This window comes from Arachis duranensis, chromosome 9 (genome assembly GCF_000817695.3).
Source record: "Arachis duranensis cultivar V14167 chromosome 9, aradu.V14167.gnm2.J7QH, whole genome shotgun sequence".
Taxonomy (NCBI): domain Eukaryota; kingdom Viridiplantae; phylum Streptophyta; class Magnoliopsida; order Fabales; family Fabaceae; genus Arachis; species Arachis duranensis.
The window spans coordinates 11,198,977-11,215,260 of NC_029780.3; the positions used below are offsets into that span (position 1 = coordinate 11,198,977).

A 16,284-nucleotide genomic window follows, 5' to 3' on the forward strand; every position below is an offset into this window, starting at 1 on the left:
ATCACGTTTGTAGGTGGGGGAAGGTGTTGTTTCCAAAGAAGAAGAGGGGGAGAAAAAAGGGAAAATGGGGGAAGGGAATCACTGCCGCAAACTTTTTCTCACTGCCGCCGTCGCTTTCTCACCGCCAAATCTCACCGTTTCCTTTTTTTCTCATTACACACTCACACTAACGGTAAGAGAGGAGAGAGCAGAGGGAGAGAAAAAGAGAAACGGAGAGGAAGAGAAGAGAGGAATGATGACGCTGAGCTGAGGGAGACCGCGTCCAGCTCGCCAGACCCTGCCGTCGTCCTCATCGCGATGCCAGCAGATCCGTGAGGTTGGATGGTCGTCGATCAGGGACGAACCCAGTAGCAACAACGAGGGGGCACTTGCCCCCACGGTGTTTTTATTTATTTTTTTTAAAAAATATAGTTATATATAATGTGTCTCCATTTTAAATTTTAAATGACCCTACTACAAATAAATTAAACTCAATTAGCTAAAGTTTTAAATTTATTTTTTTATTTCTCTATAATTTTGACTATTATTAAACATAATCAAATTTAATTCTTGTTACTTCTTTATTCCCTTAAACTATCTTCTTACTTTTATATTTTTAACTTTTTTTTATTTCTTGTCTAGTGGTCATCTTCTCTTCATCAAAAAATAAATTTTAAATTCTCTATTTTTTATATAACTCTCCATGACTCTGTATATCTTCCAATTTCATTATTTCTCTTTTTGATATTTTCAATTGCAAATTTTAATTCAAATAATTATAGTTTAGGTAGTAATTTAATGTTTTATTTTCTTCGTGACTTTATATATTTTATTTTATTCTCGATTTATTCATCTTTATTACTTATTTTTTTATCTTTTGTTCTATTATATGTACCTATGTTGCATATAAAATTTTAAAATGAATTGATTAATTTACTAATTTAAAATATATTTTTTATTTTTATAAATAGTAATAAAAAAATATTTTAATTACAATACATAATTAGACAGATGCATAAAATCTTTCATCTAACATTATATCAAAATTAAATTAAAAAATATATAACAAATTTAATTATTTTAAAAAGAGAAAAAATTATAAATTATGTTTCTATTATTTTATATAAATATACTTTTCATATACAAATTTAATTTTTTTAGTATTTATATATAATTCTAGTTTCAAGTTATAAATACTAGTGTATTATTAGGTGCTAATGTGCCAATTAATTTAATCTTTTATTATTAAATGTATATAAAAAATTAGTTAAGATAATAAGTTATCTATAATTTAATTAAAATATTTTAAGTTTAAGTTTTAGAAATAAAAAATATTTTTTTATAAATTATATATAATAAATAGTATTTTAAGAATAAAAATATTCACTAACTCTTTTTAATTTTTATATCTCCATATAATTAATAATATTTAACAATATTTATTTTAGTATATATATTTTTGCTCACATTCCTAAAATTTTCTGGGTCCGTCACTGTCGTCGATGCTCCTCGGTCGTTGCTGTTGGTTGTTCTCCTTGCCCGTTATTGTTGTTGTTCTGATTATCCATTGTTGTTCTTCTTCTTCTGATGCTGGTTGTTGTTTCATTGTTGCTTTTACGTTCCTGTTTCTGTTTTTATTGTTGTTGATTCTGCTTTTGTTTTCATTGTTTCCATTGTTGTTTTCATTGTTATTGTTTGTTGTTATTGTTGTTCATTATTGTTGATTCTTGCTTCTGTTTTCTACTTCTACGGTTCTGTCTGTTTCTGTTTCTGCTTTTGTTTGTGTCTATGCGCTTCTGGTTGATTTTGGAAAAGAAGGGTGAAGGATATTTTCGTCTGAAGGACGATTTTTAAACTAAGTTAAATTTTAGGTATAATTTTATAAAAAAAAGATTGAAGATAAAAAAAATTTTCAACTCTTACCTTATGGATCAAAATCGTACTTAATCTAAATCAAAATAATTAGAAGTAAATAAAGTGCCGCATAAAAAGAAATGTTTCAATAAATAAAATAAATTTCATTTTTTACTAAAACATCACTAGATAAAATATGATATGAAATGTAAAAAATTATAAATTTCTTTTAAATTATATAAATGTGTAAATATAATATTTATTTTATTTGTTTAAAAAAATTTCGAAAAAGGCACGAAGGAGAAAGTGCAACGGCCTGAACAGCAAACAACTGAACATGAAATCACGTCCATTTACAAATGAAGTCAAAGTCAGAGCCACAGTCGTGCGCTTCGTTTTGATTGGTTGGTTATTGCACGTCGCCACGTGGTATGTGATTAGGTCTCTGAAACAATTGGATGTGATGTGGTCCATGGTGGACCCCATATCTGCCGGCACCAATCTCGTGTGGTTGTGTGTTTGATCTCAGAAAAGATCACACGGTTGGCATTGCTATAATTGTGATAAAAGACTTGTCAGCAAGTACATAGGAATATCCTCCCCCTGTCTACAACCCTTCATCCTTCTCTTTCTCCTGTTGTTCTTACCCACTGTTTGAATGCGAAAAATTAAATAGATGAAGAAAAAAAAATATTGCATGTGTTTGAACAAATAGAAAATGAAATGAAAAGAAAAGAAATAAAAGCAGTAAATGACAATAAAATAAGGTGAAAAGTCATATTTTTCATATAAAGTTCATAATTAAAAATTATTATATGATAATTTAATTAAATTTATCAAATTATCCAATCATTTTTAAGTATCAAATTTATATAAAAATAATTATACTTGAGTTTTTATTATAAAATAAATCGGAAATTTTATATCTATTGTTATTATTAAAATTATAAAATTTATATTGCAGTTAGCTATGTTTAAATAAACATATAGTAGGTGTAAGTTTTTTATTATAAATTTATAAAAGAAAAATACTATTTATATATTAAATATTTCTAATATTTATACAAAAATATAATTATTATTAATTAATTGTGTATTTAAATTATTTTTTATTAATAAACATAAATAATACATGTTTAGTTATTAAAAAAAATTAATGTCAAAATAATATTTATTATAAAGAATGTACACCCAACGAATAATAATATTTCGTAGGATGGTTGTTGTTTATTATTAATCCGCAGTATAACTTAAGGAGCAAAACGTTGCCTAATTAATTTTCCAATACAAATATGTAGTATTTATTTATTAAATCTAACATTTTTTTACAATTTTCTTAACACATTCATTATATTACTCTTTTTCTTTTATAATTGGCATATAATTGTAAATTTAATATATTTTATCCAAATTTCTTAGGCTTCTATAGTTTTATATAATTGTAAACAAAAAGATATTTTTAGCGACTCAATCAAAACGCGGCGTTTTAATAAAATGTCTTTACAGCCTTAGCGCGCGTTAGTAATATATTTTTTATATTAATTTTTAAATTTAATTATTTAACTGTTACCAACGATCTTCAAGTTGTAAAAAAAAAATTAACAGTAATGGAATCGTATCATATCTGTAGGAAAATTTTACAAAAAAGTTTAGAAATCAACACTTTTATTAAAATTTGGTCAACATTTAACCACTAAAAGAAAAGTAAATAATATCATATTATTGAATAAAATTTTACACCATTAAAAATACCGATAATAGTTAATTAATAACTACAGATTATAAAATTTACTACCCGTAACATTCTTCAAAAAATTTACCCCTCAAAAAAAATTTTTTTTTTCCATTTTACGAACGACCTATAATATTTTACCAATGGTCCGACAGTCATTAACAGGCCGGCCAAGAGGGTGTAGGTATGACCTTTGGTAATATATCAGAGTGTAGCGGTGCTTGTATCATGTGGATCTTGTGATACTCCTTTTTTATTTTTCAGTCAATTATACTGATATTTAGAATTTTTTAAAGTAAATTTTATAGTGTATATTAATTAGCGTCTAAATTTTGTCTAAATTTTTTTATAATAAATTTTAAATATTTAAAAATAATTTATTTTTACATTTTTGAATTAAATAATTTTTTATTTTTTTTGATAAATTAATTAAACATCACCTTTTAAATATTATAACAATCATCTTTCTTCAAATTAAATAGCTACATATAGAAATGATTGTAATTTAAAAAGTCAAAAATCACAAATTATATAGTCTGTCAGAAAGATCAGAAATAAATTGTTTAAGGACTCTCCGCCCTACATTGGCCAATGATCAAATCAACTTTTTTAAAAAACATTGACCTTCTTACAAATAATAAAGGTCCATGTATTTATACATTTTTTTTTTCTTTTTGATCTATAAACTTGGAATTAATGTCTACTTCTATTATATATAAATTAAAATGCTAAATACACACCAAAAAATAATCACTAAATTAATTATTATATATATTTTATATTTTAATTTATATTATATATAAATATTTAATTTGATGACTGATTTTTATTGTCTTAACATAATTGATATATAAATTGTGAACATTGACAAGTAATTAGTTAATTTATTATATGTTTTGTTATGAAATAGTGCCGGATCATAATGTATATAAATATATACAAATTATATATAGTGTCATTTTTTTTATGTAGAGGTAATATAATTGTAAAAAAAATAAGCAATTAGTTAATATAGATGTTGGATTTTGATTTTTAAATTTTAAATGTTTAACTTAAAACTACTTAAAATAATAATATATACGTAGCTAGCAATAATGAACATCAGCATTTATTGTATACAAATGAAAAGTGGGAGAATAATGGGGACCATATCTTAAGTTCCGATTACTTAACGACTCTCTATTCTTTGCATTTGTCACACAAAGGATTCATTCAACTAACAAGATTTTTAATATAAAATATATGTTAAAATATAAATATATATTAAAAATAAATTAAATTATATGTATATTTATATATAAATATATTAAAAATAAATTTTAATGGTTAATTTTAACGTAACAATAGTATTTTTGTTCCCATATATATTAATTTTTCCCTTTCTGAAAGTGTCCCTTATCATTTCTTCATTATATTCCTCTCTGTCCTTCACCGAAAGAAATAAATCTCTACATAATATTAGTTAGTTGTTTCTTCTGTGTGCCTTATAAATATGCTACATATATATAAATATGTGACTCACTCTTTTTTTTTTACTTCCTCTCTAACCACTACATACAAATTGAACCAACCAACCCTACATTATTTCTCTTATAGTTTCCTTTCAAATCTGATTTTTCAATGGAAAACAAGGCTAAGAAAGATTCATCACATGTGCATCATTCTTTGCACGAAGATTCACACACAATATGCAAAACCAATTATAAGCCGAAGATACGCATAATTCACATATATGCACCGGAGATTATCAAGACCGATGTGGAAAACTTCAGGGAACTGGTTCAAAAGTTAACTGGGAAACCAACAAGTGAAGATCAAAGTATCCGCAAGAAGAAGAAGAAGAAGCAGCCATCAACGACCATAAGGAAAGAGAAAGAAACAATAAGTAGGAGTACAAGCGGCAATGATAATGGGGTGTTAGAGAATAATCCAACCAAGAAAATGGAGCTGAGGAATGATGATAGTGATGATGGTGGTGGGGTTTGGGGGTTGGATGAGAAAGTCAAAGAAGAAGAAGTAGGAAGTTTTAGAGATGGAGGAGGGTTCTCAGATTTGGAAGGTTTTATTTCTGAGTTGTTTCCTTTGGATGCCACTCATCACATGCAAGGGTTTGTGGAAAAATTGTATGCATAAATTTTCGATCCAACACTACTGCAATTTAGAACTCTTATATACATAAAGGTTAGCTTCATATATATATAAAATTACATATGATAGATCCTTCCACATGAGTATGGAGGTTTATTTATAGCTTCTGTATGTTATGATTATCATGTTTAATTTAATCCGGTTTACATAATCGCTGACTGATCAAATTTTATCTGATTAAAAATATATGAACTCGTAAAGTGTGTCTTCTTCTATTCTTTTAAAGGCTAAAGTACTAAATTGTTTGGTGTCTTTTGTTTGAGTTTAATCTTGTTTTAATCTCTAAAATTTAAATTTAAAGTTTTCTATTTGAATTCAAAAATTTTTCAATTTTAATATAATTCTCTTCGCGGTAGAAGTGACGATGACCTTATCTTTCGTCGCCATCTGCGAATTTTTTTACAAAAAGTAAATTATCGACAATATTTTTAATGTGTTTGAAACTGAGACTCATAACTGACAAAGATGCATGCCTTTTAAATTTGTACATCTTTTTTAAAAAACAACATTAAAGTTTGGTAAAATAAAGATATTAATTATTTAACATTAATTTTATAACAGAATTACATTAAAATAATTTTTTTTAAATTTAAATACGATACTTTAAATTTTAAAAATTAAAATAAAATTAAGCCTAAACATAAATAATCAATTTAATATTTTACCATACTTTTAATTAAGGATGATGCCTATGTACCATATGATCCCTTTAAGTAAGAGTTCAATATTGTTTAAATTAAATTTTGTTGTGATAAGGATGGATGACCACGTATGTCTTGGGTGGCTGTCTTCCTTCAATATTGAATGAATCATTTTACAAGACAAAAATCAATAAATAAAGGTTGAAAATGAACTCAATTTACATGTATAAATAGTAGGCATCGTCAGATGCATTATACACACAAAAAATCAATAACAACTACAATCTTCTCTCTCTTATACAATTTTTTCTCTCTTCATATTTAATTTAGTAAATATATTAATCATATCTATATTGAAATAGTAATTGTGGTGTATATTATTATCTAAGTATACTTCCTTATTTTATTTATTTATCTATTTTACAACACGTTATCAGCACGAAACTCTAACGAAGTTTTAGGAAGACTTCAGGTAACAAATTTTTATTATGTTGAAACTCTTTCATCTCGAATATAATGCTCTTGATATATCCAAAAATAATTATTTATCATGGATACTAGATGTTAAAATTTATCTTGATTCAATGGATCTTAAAAATACCATTAAGGCTGAAAATAATACATCTCAGAAGGATATTGCCAAAGCCATAATTTTTCTTCGTCGTCATCTTGACGTATGATTGAAAAATGAATATCCCACATTAAAAGATCCTGCAGATTTGTGGAAAGACCTTGAAGAAAGGTATAATCATGTGATACTTCCTCAAGCCCGATATGTTAGAGAAAATTTTCTCGACCTTTCATGTCTTGAATGTGCTCCTGCAGCAGCAGTATCGAGAAAAAGAATTTAAAAATATTCTGAGTTAATTTCTTACTTTCTTATTGCTGAACGCAACAATGAGTTACTTTTGAGAAATCATGAAGCGCGCCCAGTTGGTGCCGCCCCATTTCCTGAAGTAAATGCAGCAAATCAAAACCCCAGAAGAGGTAAATGGCAAGGCTTTGCTAGCAAGAAAATTTATGGAAGGAAAATGAATTATGTTCACAATAAAGGATCTCACCAGAAGTGGGATAAAGAAAGAAACAATGGGCAAAGTAAATCAATTGGGGATAAATACTTCCGTTGTGGTGGAAAGGGCCATTGGTCACGTACCTGTCGTACTCCAAGACACCTAGTTGATCTTTATCAAACATCCTTGAAAAAGGATGACAAAGAAAAGGAAACAATTTTAGTTACAAATGATGAAAAGTCCACCACTCATTATGATGTATCTAATTTTTCTAAGGATTCTGAAGGAAATATTGACTATTTGATCAATGATGGAATAGTTTGATATGTGTATGTGTTTGTTAAGTATTCATGTGAATGATTTTACTGTGCATGTACTTCTACTCATTTTATTATTATTATCATTTGTCTTTGAAAAAAATGGCAAGGACATATCCTGAAGATATTTGTCTTGCGGATAGTGCAAGTTTGCACACTATTCTTAAAAGTGATATATATATTTTACCCATCTTGTGCCAAAAGAAAAATATGTTAATATTATTATTGGCTCGGGCAATGTGATAGAAGGCTCCGGAAGAGCTATAATTTTGTTTCCTGGAGGAACAAAATTCATAATAAATAATGCACTGTTGTCTACCAAGTCTCGAAAAAACTTGTTGAGTTTCAAAGATATTCACCGAAATGGATATCATATTGAGACAATGAATGAGGGAAGTCATGAGTACTTATGTATCATAACTCATGATTTAAATAAAAAGGTTATATTAGAAAAGTTACCCTCACTTTCATCTGGGTTGTATTATACAAAGATTAGTACAATTGAATCACATGCCATTGTAAACCAGAAGTTTACTAGCCCAAATGAATTCATAACTTGGCATGATAGATTGGGTCATTCGAGAACAACCATGATGAGAAGAATTATTGAAAACTCCCATGTACATTCACTAAAGAACCAGAAGATTCTTAAAACTAGTGAATTTTGTTGTGCTGCATGTTCTCATGGAAAGTTAATTTTAAGGCCATCACCAGTAAAGGTTGGATTTGAGTCCCCTGAATTCCTAGAAAGGATTCAAGGTGATATATGTGGACATATTCATCCATCATGTGGATCTTTTAGATATTTTATGGTCCTGATAGATGCATCTTCGAGATGGTCACATGTGTGCTTATTATCTTCTCGCAACCTGGCATTTGCGAGATTACTGGCTCAAATTATTCGATTAAAAGTACAATTTCCAGAAAATTCAATCAAAGCAATTCGTCTTGATAATGTTGGTGAATTTACTTCCCAAATTTTTTATGCTTATTGTATGGCTAATGGAATAAGTGTTGAACATCCAGTAGCTTATGTTCACACACAAAATGGGTTAGCAGAATCACTTATTAAACGCCTCCAATTGATTGCTAGACCCTTACTTATGAGAACAAATCTCCCAACCTCAGTTTAGGGACATGCTATTTTACATGCCGCAACATTTATTCGTTTGAGGCCAACGAGTTACCATCAGTTCTCTCCTATGCAATTAGCTTTTGGCTAGCAGCCAAATGTCTCCCATTTAAGAATATTTGGGTGTGCTATATATGTTCCCATTGCACCACCTAATCGCACCAAAATAGGATCCCAAAGAAAATTGGGGATATATGTTGGATATAATTCTCTCTCTATAGTGAGGTATCTTAAGATACAAACTGGAGATGTATTTAAAGCCCGGTTTGTGGATTGTCATTTTGATGAATCAAAATTTCCAATATTAGGGGGAGAGAATAAGCTTCCTGAAAAGGAACTTAATTAGAATGCATCATCGTTGATGCATTTAGATTTTCGATCAGGGCAATGTGAACTAGAAGTTCAAAAGATTATACATTTGCAAAGAATAGCAAATGAATTGCTTGATGCATTTTCCGATACAAAGAGGATAACCAAATCTTATATACCAGCGGAAAATGCCCCAATTCGAATTGATGTCCCAGTAGGACAAGTAGCCACTGAAGCAAATTCATGCTAGAAGCGTGGCAGGGCGAAAAATGCCCCAATTCGAATTGATGTCCCAATAGGACAAATAGCCACTGAAGCAAATACACGCCAGAAGCGTGGCAGGCCTGTTGGTTCCAAAGATAAAAATTCTCGAAAGAGAAAAGAGGTAAATACTATTTCTGTTGAAAAAGACATAGTAGAGATACTTGCAGTTGTCTAAAATTCTGATATAACGCCAGAAGACGTTCAGGTACTTGAAAATTGTGAAAATGATGAGATCTCGATAAATTATGTCTTTACAGAAGAGAAATGGGACCGAAATAAGATAATTGACAATGAAATATTTGCATATAATGTGGCATTAAATATCATGCATGAAAATATGGATCTTGAGCCAAGATCAGTCGAAGAATGTCGACAAAAAAATGATTGGCCAAAATGGGAAGCAGCCATGAAGGCTGAATTAGACTCACTTGCAAAACGTGAAGTCTTTGGACCTGTAGTCCGTACACCTGAAGATATAAAACTTGTTGGATACCGATGGGTATTTGTGAGAAAACGAAATGAGAAAAATGAAGTTGTGCGCTACAAAGCCCGACTTATGGCACAAGGTTTTTCACAAAGGCCCGGTATAGATTATGAAGAAACGTATTCCCCTGTAGTGGATGCGATAACATTGCATTATTTGGTCAGTTTATCTGCATATCATAAACTGCATATGCATTTAATGGATGTGGTAACAGCCTATCTGTACGGCTCATTAGATCGGAATATCTATATGAAAGTCCCTGAAGGACTAAAAATATCTAAACCATCCAGTGAATATTCGCAAGGGTTATACTCAGTTAAATTGCAAAGATCTTTATATGGTCTAAAGCAATCTGGACGAATGTGGTATAATCATCTTACTGAGTATCTGGCCAAAAACGGATTCAAGAATGATGATATCTGTCCATGTGTTTTCATAAAGAAAACTGCATCTGGATTCATTATAATTACTGTGTATGTTGATGATTTAAATATTATTGGGACTCCTGAAGAGATTCCAACAATTATAAAAACTCTGAAAGAAAAGTTTGAGATGAAAGATCTTGGAAGGACTAAATTTTGTCTCGGCCTGTAGATCGAGCATACAAAAAATGGGATTTTTATTCATCAAGCGACATACACATAGAAGATCTTGAAAAGATTTTATATGGATAAGTCACATCCTTTGAGTACCCCAATGATCGTAAGATCTTTGGATATGGAAAAGGACCAATTTCGTCTTAAAGAAGAGAATGAAGATATCCTTGGTCCTGAAGTCCATATTAGTGCCATTGGAGCGCTAATATATCTTGCCAATAACATGCGACCTGACATATCATTCGCGGTAAATTTACTAACAAGATATAGTTCCTTTCCAACCAGAAGACATTGGAGTGGAATCAAACAGATCTTTGATATCTTTATGGAACGATTGATATGAGATTGTTTTATCCTTATGGATCAAAGTCATAATTAGTTGGCTATGCAGATGCTAGATATTTGTCTGATCCACATAAAGGGAGATCTCAAACAAGATACATATTCACATATGGTGGTACAGCTATATCATGGAGGTCCACAAAACAGACGATAGCAGCAACCTCCTCTAATCATGCTGAAATACTCACGATACATGAAGCTAGTCGCGAGTGTTTTTGGCTCAGGAGTTTGATCCAATATATTCTGTCATCATGTGGACTGATTGACCATAAGATAGCTCCAACTGTCCTGTTTGAAGATAATACAGCATGTATTACTCACCTTAAAGGCAGATATATCAAAGGTGATAGAACAAAGCATATTTCTCCTAAATTCTTCTTCACTCATGATCTTCAAAATCAAGGGACAATTGATATCCAACAGATCCGCTCAAGTGACAATCTGGCAGATTTATTTACAAAGTCACTCCCAAAATCCTCTTTTAAAAAATTGGTACATTAGATTGGGATGCGTCGATTTCGAGATATTAAATGATGTCAACAAGAGGGGGAGAATGTACTCTTTTTTCCTTGGTCAGATTTTTTTCCTGTTGGGTTTTTCTTGACAAGGTTTTTAATGAGGCAATCTCCATCACAAAGGATATTGTACTCTTTTTCCTTCATTAAGGTTTTTTCCCACTGGATTTTTCTTTAGTAAGGTTTTAATGAGGCAATAATCCTAAGTGGTCATCCAAGGAAGAGTGTTGTGATAAAGATGGATGACCACGTATGTCTTGGGTGGCTATCTTCCTTCAATATTGAATGAATCACTTTACAAGACAAAAACCAATGAATGAAGGTTGAAAATGAACTCAATTTACATGTATAAATAGTAGGCATCAATAACAACTACAATCTTCTCTCTCTTCATATTTAATTTAATAAATATATTAATCATATCTATATTGAGATAATAATTATGATGTATATTGTTATCTAAGTATACATCTTTATTTTATTTATTTATCTATTTTACAACAAATTTCACAGGTTATTCAATGATACAAGTGATAGGTCAATTCATAAGTAATTTTCAATAAATTGAGCGCACGACCACACACATATCATCTCTTGGACACATTGTATATTATTTGTATGAGTGATACTATATGTACAAATTTTTTTAGTAATTAAATCTAATTATAATAAAATTACTTTTACAATAAAACACATGACATGTATTTTAGTGCTCTATTAATGTACAATTTAAAAAATTTGTACTACATGTACAAATCTTTTTACATTTTACATTTTTTATCGCACATAAATTTTAAAATATAGCATACAATTTCTTGAAGTATAGCACACAAAAATTATAATATAACACAAATTTTTTTTAGGGTAAAAAACATATTTATGCCAAGGGAAGAAATTTGTTATACAAATCAGCCAAATAGAAATCAGATTCATTAATCAACCAAAGCATGTTATTATATAATTCGAAGCAACTTCTTTCAAATTACATTCCTACGTAATTCGAAATAATATAGTTCGAATTATGCACAAGCGTTTTGTGAAGGTAAATTGAAGCAACTTGATTCGATTTATTCCTTGGTTTTGTTTCTATATAATTCGAAGGGGGTTTATTCGACTTACTATGCATTGAGCTATTACTCTATTACAAATTTTTATAGTATCCCAAACATCTTTTAAGTCATTTTTTAAAATTATTTAACATGGAATAAAATATTTTTTTGTGGTATAATTTAAAAAAAATATTAAAAAAATTTATTAAAAAATATATTTAATCAAATTTTAAATATAATACTCTTCTACATAATTAATAATTTAAAAATTAAAAAAATTATTTTATTTCATGCGAAGTAATTAAAGAAAAGACTAAATTTAAAGATAAATATTTATGCATGTAGTCAATTTTTAAATAAAATGCTCTACATAATCAATAATAATTTAAAAATTAAAAAGAGTAAAGTATTGTTTTTGTCCCCAACGTTTGGGGTAAATCCTATAATTGTCCCTAATATTTCATTCGTCCTATTTACGTCCCCAACGTTCCAAAAATGATTCAATGTTACCCTCCCGTTAAATCCACTAACGGAACACTAACGGAGATGCCTACGTGGACCAGACACGTTGGTAACTCCACTCGTGTGTATTGACACGAGTTTACTTTCGCGCGTAATGTTTGCTTTAACCATACGAAACGCTTGCAAACAGAGGAGAACAACAAAAAACGTAAAACTTCACATTCCACCCACACTCCGTAAACCCTATCGAGCTTTGATTGCATGTTCTTCGCCCTCGATTACTAAGGAAGAAGATGGATTGAAGCTGCTTGATGTGGTCTATATTCCCTACAGAGAACAACATTGTATCGTGTTGGTGGTACCAAGAACTTCAAAACGGCACAGAGTGAAAAGGTATGTTGAATCTATCTTTGATTTTGGTTTAATGGGAATAGTTCATGCAAGTAAAGATGAGTATGCATAGGATTTCTGTGATTGTTATGTTGTTGCTGTTAGGATTTGGGGTTGTTGATGTAAGTGCAAGTTTTTAAGTTTAGACTTTCTGGCCTTGACATTGATCACCGTAGTTTTATGATGTTTGAAACTTGTAATAGGAAAAGTAGCGGAAGAGATGAGTGACTTTAGTGTAAAGATTTATCACCAGGGGAGGTTTCGGCTTCAAGGAGGTGCTGTTAGGTATTTGGGTGGGGAGATATCCATTGTAGACTACTGTAATGAGGATTAATGGAGTTTGATTGAGGTGTATGAGATAGTGAGTAGACAGGAATATTTGAAGAAGGATATCGCTGTGATGTGGTATAAAGCTGTGAATGCTGGGTTAGAAAAAGGATTGAGCATGCTTAAAACTGATAAAGATGCCATGGATATGGCAAGAATTGGGGTGAAAGATGATATGGTTGAGGTTTATGTTGTTCACAAGACAAGTGAAGTGGGAGAAGATGTGCAACCTGGGCAAATTACTACTCATGCTGAAGGAAGTGATCAGGCTGGGCCTGGCCCAATTGTTGTGTATGAAAGCCCTGGTGTTGGAAAAGGATGAGATTGGGTCCATGAGAGAGGGATCATGTGAGGATGGTAGGGGTTCTGATGCTGTTGAAGAAGAGGATGAGGGGAGTGAGACCTCTAATGATGATGACTATGAACCTAGGGGGAGTGAAAGTTCATGGAGTTCTGAGTCAATTGCTAGGAATGCATCAGATCACAGTCTTGACTTTGGTGACAGTGATGATGATAGGGAGGGAACTGAAGGATTAGTTGATGTGAACATCACGGAAGAGGGGCAAAAAGAATCTATACCTAGTTAGTCCCAGGGTCAATCTTCACAGCCAGCTGCACCAAATGTTGGTAAGAAAAAAATCATAGGGGGATTTGGGGATGAGGATCCAGGTTACAACAGTGAGGATTTTCTAGATATTCTGTTGAGTGAAGATGAAGAGGACATGGGAAAGAGGTTTCCGATTCACAGGCCCTTGAAGAACATGAGTGAATACAAGTGGGAAGTGGGCACCTTGTATGTGTCAAGGGAGGAGTTCAAAGACTGTGCGACTGCATATGCTGTCAGTAGTGGAAGGGGTCTTAGATTCTCTAAGGTGGATCTAAGGAGGGTTAAAGTGGAGTGTGTGGAGGGTTGTGAGTGGTACGCATACTGTGGAAAATTGAAGCATGAGCGAAGTTGGCAGTTGAAGAGTTGCAACAACAAGCACAACAAGCACAACTGCTCCAGGGAATTGAAGATTGGTATCATGCATGCCAAGTGGCTGAGTAAAGTTTTTCTGAATAAAATTGCTGAGAACCCGAAGATTAAGTTAACCACACTAATGAGGAAAGCATACACAAAGTGGAATGTGGAGTTGACCAAATCTAAGGCTTCTAGGGTCAGACAGTTTGCTCTGGATGAGTTGTAGGGGACATACATAGAGCAGTATAGAAGGTTGTATGACTACTGCCATGAGTTGCTGAAGACTAACCCCGGGTCTTCAGTGCATTTGAAAGTCCAGAGGCCTCCGGAGTTTGCTTCTGAACGACCAGTGCCAGGGGTAGATTTAAGACCCAGATTCGAGAGGGTCTATGTGATGTTAGATGCCTGTAGAAGGAGTTTCATGGCTTGTAGGCCGATGATTGGGCTGGACGGCTGCTTCCTGAAAATACCCTATGGAGGCTGGCTCCTAATTGCAATGGGCTGGGACCCAAACGATCAAATCCTACCGATAGCATACGCAGTTTTCGAAGCTGAAACCAAGGACTCCTGGACATGGTTTCTCCAGCATCTGTGTAATGACCTGGGAGTTGACAAGATTAGGACCTGCACCTTCATGTCTGACCAACAAAAGGTACTATTCTTTTATCTACCCTTTACTGTACAATTGTTGTAGTAAGCATTTGAATAAGGCACACTCATTCTTTTTTTGTGGATGCAATAGGGTTTAGTGCCAACTTTTGAGGAGCTTCTGCCTGGGGTTGACCATAGGTTTTGTGTTAGACACCTGTATGCAAATTTCAAGAAGAGATATACAGGGATCCAATTGAAGTTAATGATGTGGAATGCTGCCAAGGCTACTTATTATCAAGAATGGGAAAGGAGGATGACTGAGATTCAGAAGGTGGATCCAGGAGCATACAACTATCTAATGGAGATACCAACAAAATACTGGTGTCGTCACAGGTTTGTGTGTAGACCTAGGTGTGACACTTTAGTTAACAATATGTGTGAAGTGTTTAATTCTATTCTGGTTGAGGCTAGGGAGAAGCCAATAGTGACTATGCTAGAGAAAATTCGAGTTTATATAATGAAACGTTGTGCTGACAATAGGGATAGGATAATGCCTTACAATAGAGATGTGTTACCACGAATTAGAATTAAAGTAGAAAAACAGGCAGAACTAAGTTGGAATTGGGTGAGTGTGTATGCTGGACGTGATAGATATGAGGTGGTTAGCATCCAGGGGGGAAGAAAAAATTTGTGGTGGATCTTAGGAATCATGAGTGCTCGTGTAGGAAGTTCCAACTGTCTGGGATTCCCTGTGCACATGCGATGACTTGTATAAGGAAAATGTGCTTCAACGTTGATACCTATGTATCTGACTACTATAAGAAGGCTGCATACATCTCATGTTACCAACATGTTGTGTTCCCTGTTAATGGACCAAACCTTTGGGACAGAACTCAATTCGAGGATGTGTTACCTCCCACTTATAGAAAACCCATTGGGAGGCCAAAGAAGAAGAGGACACGAGCTGCTGATGAGAAATCAAATAGGACTGGCCTGTCTCGTGAAGGACAGCAACAAAAGTGTTCTTATTGTTTATGCTCTGGTCATAACAAAAGGAGTTGTCCAAAGAAGCGCAAAGTCACTCCAAGTCCTGCTGTAAGTATATGTCATTTATTATTTGTTGGTGTCCTTACTGGTGTCTCAATCATGTTGGTATCTCAATTATTTGTTACTCTGTCTTG

The 16,284-nt window shown here is 32.0% G+C and overlaps 2 protein-coding genes across 2 annotated transcripts; both read left to right on the plus strand.

Annotated features, from left to right (window-relative positions):
* Positions 1-5,185: 5,185 nt before the first annotated feature.
* Positions 5,186-5,711, plus strand: LOC107464695 (VQ motif-containing protein 25-like). The gene has a single exon (XM_016083649.3). The coding sequence runs from the start codon at positions 5,186-5,188 to the stop codon at positions 5,696-5,698; it is 513 nt and encodes a 170-aa protein (XP_015939135.1). The 3' UTR covers positions 5,699-5,711.
* An 8,172-nt stretch (positions 5,712-13,883) lies between these two features.
* On the plus strand, positions 13,884-15,869 carry LOC107464691 (uncharacterized). The gene is made up of 4 exons (XM_052254185.1): positions 13,884-14,093; positions 14,160-14,708; positions 14,796-15,164; positions 15,255-15,869. The coding sequence occupies exons 1-4, from the start codon at positions 13,884-13,886 to the stop codon at positions 15,867-15,869; spliced, it is 1,743 nt and encodes a 580-aa protein (XP_052110145.1).
* The last annotated feature ends 415 nt before the right edge of the window (positions 15,870-16,284 follow it).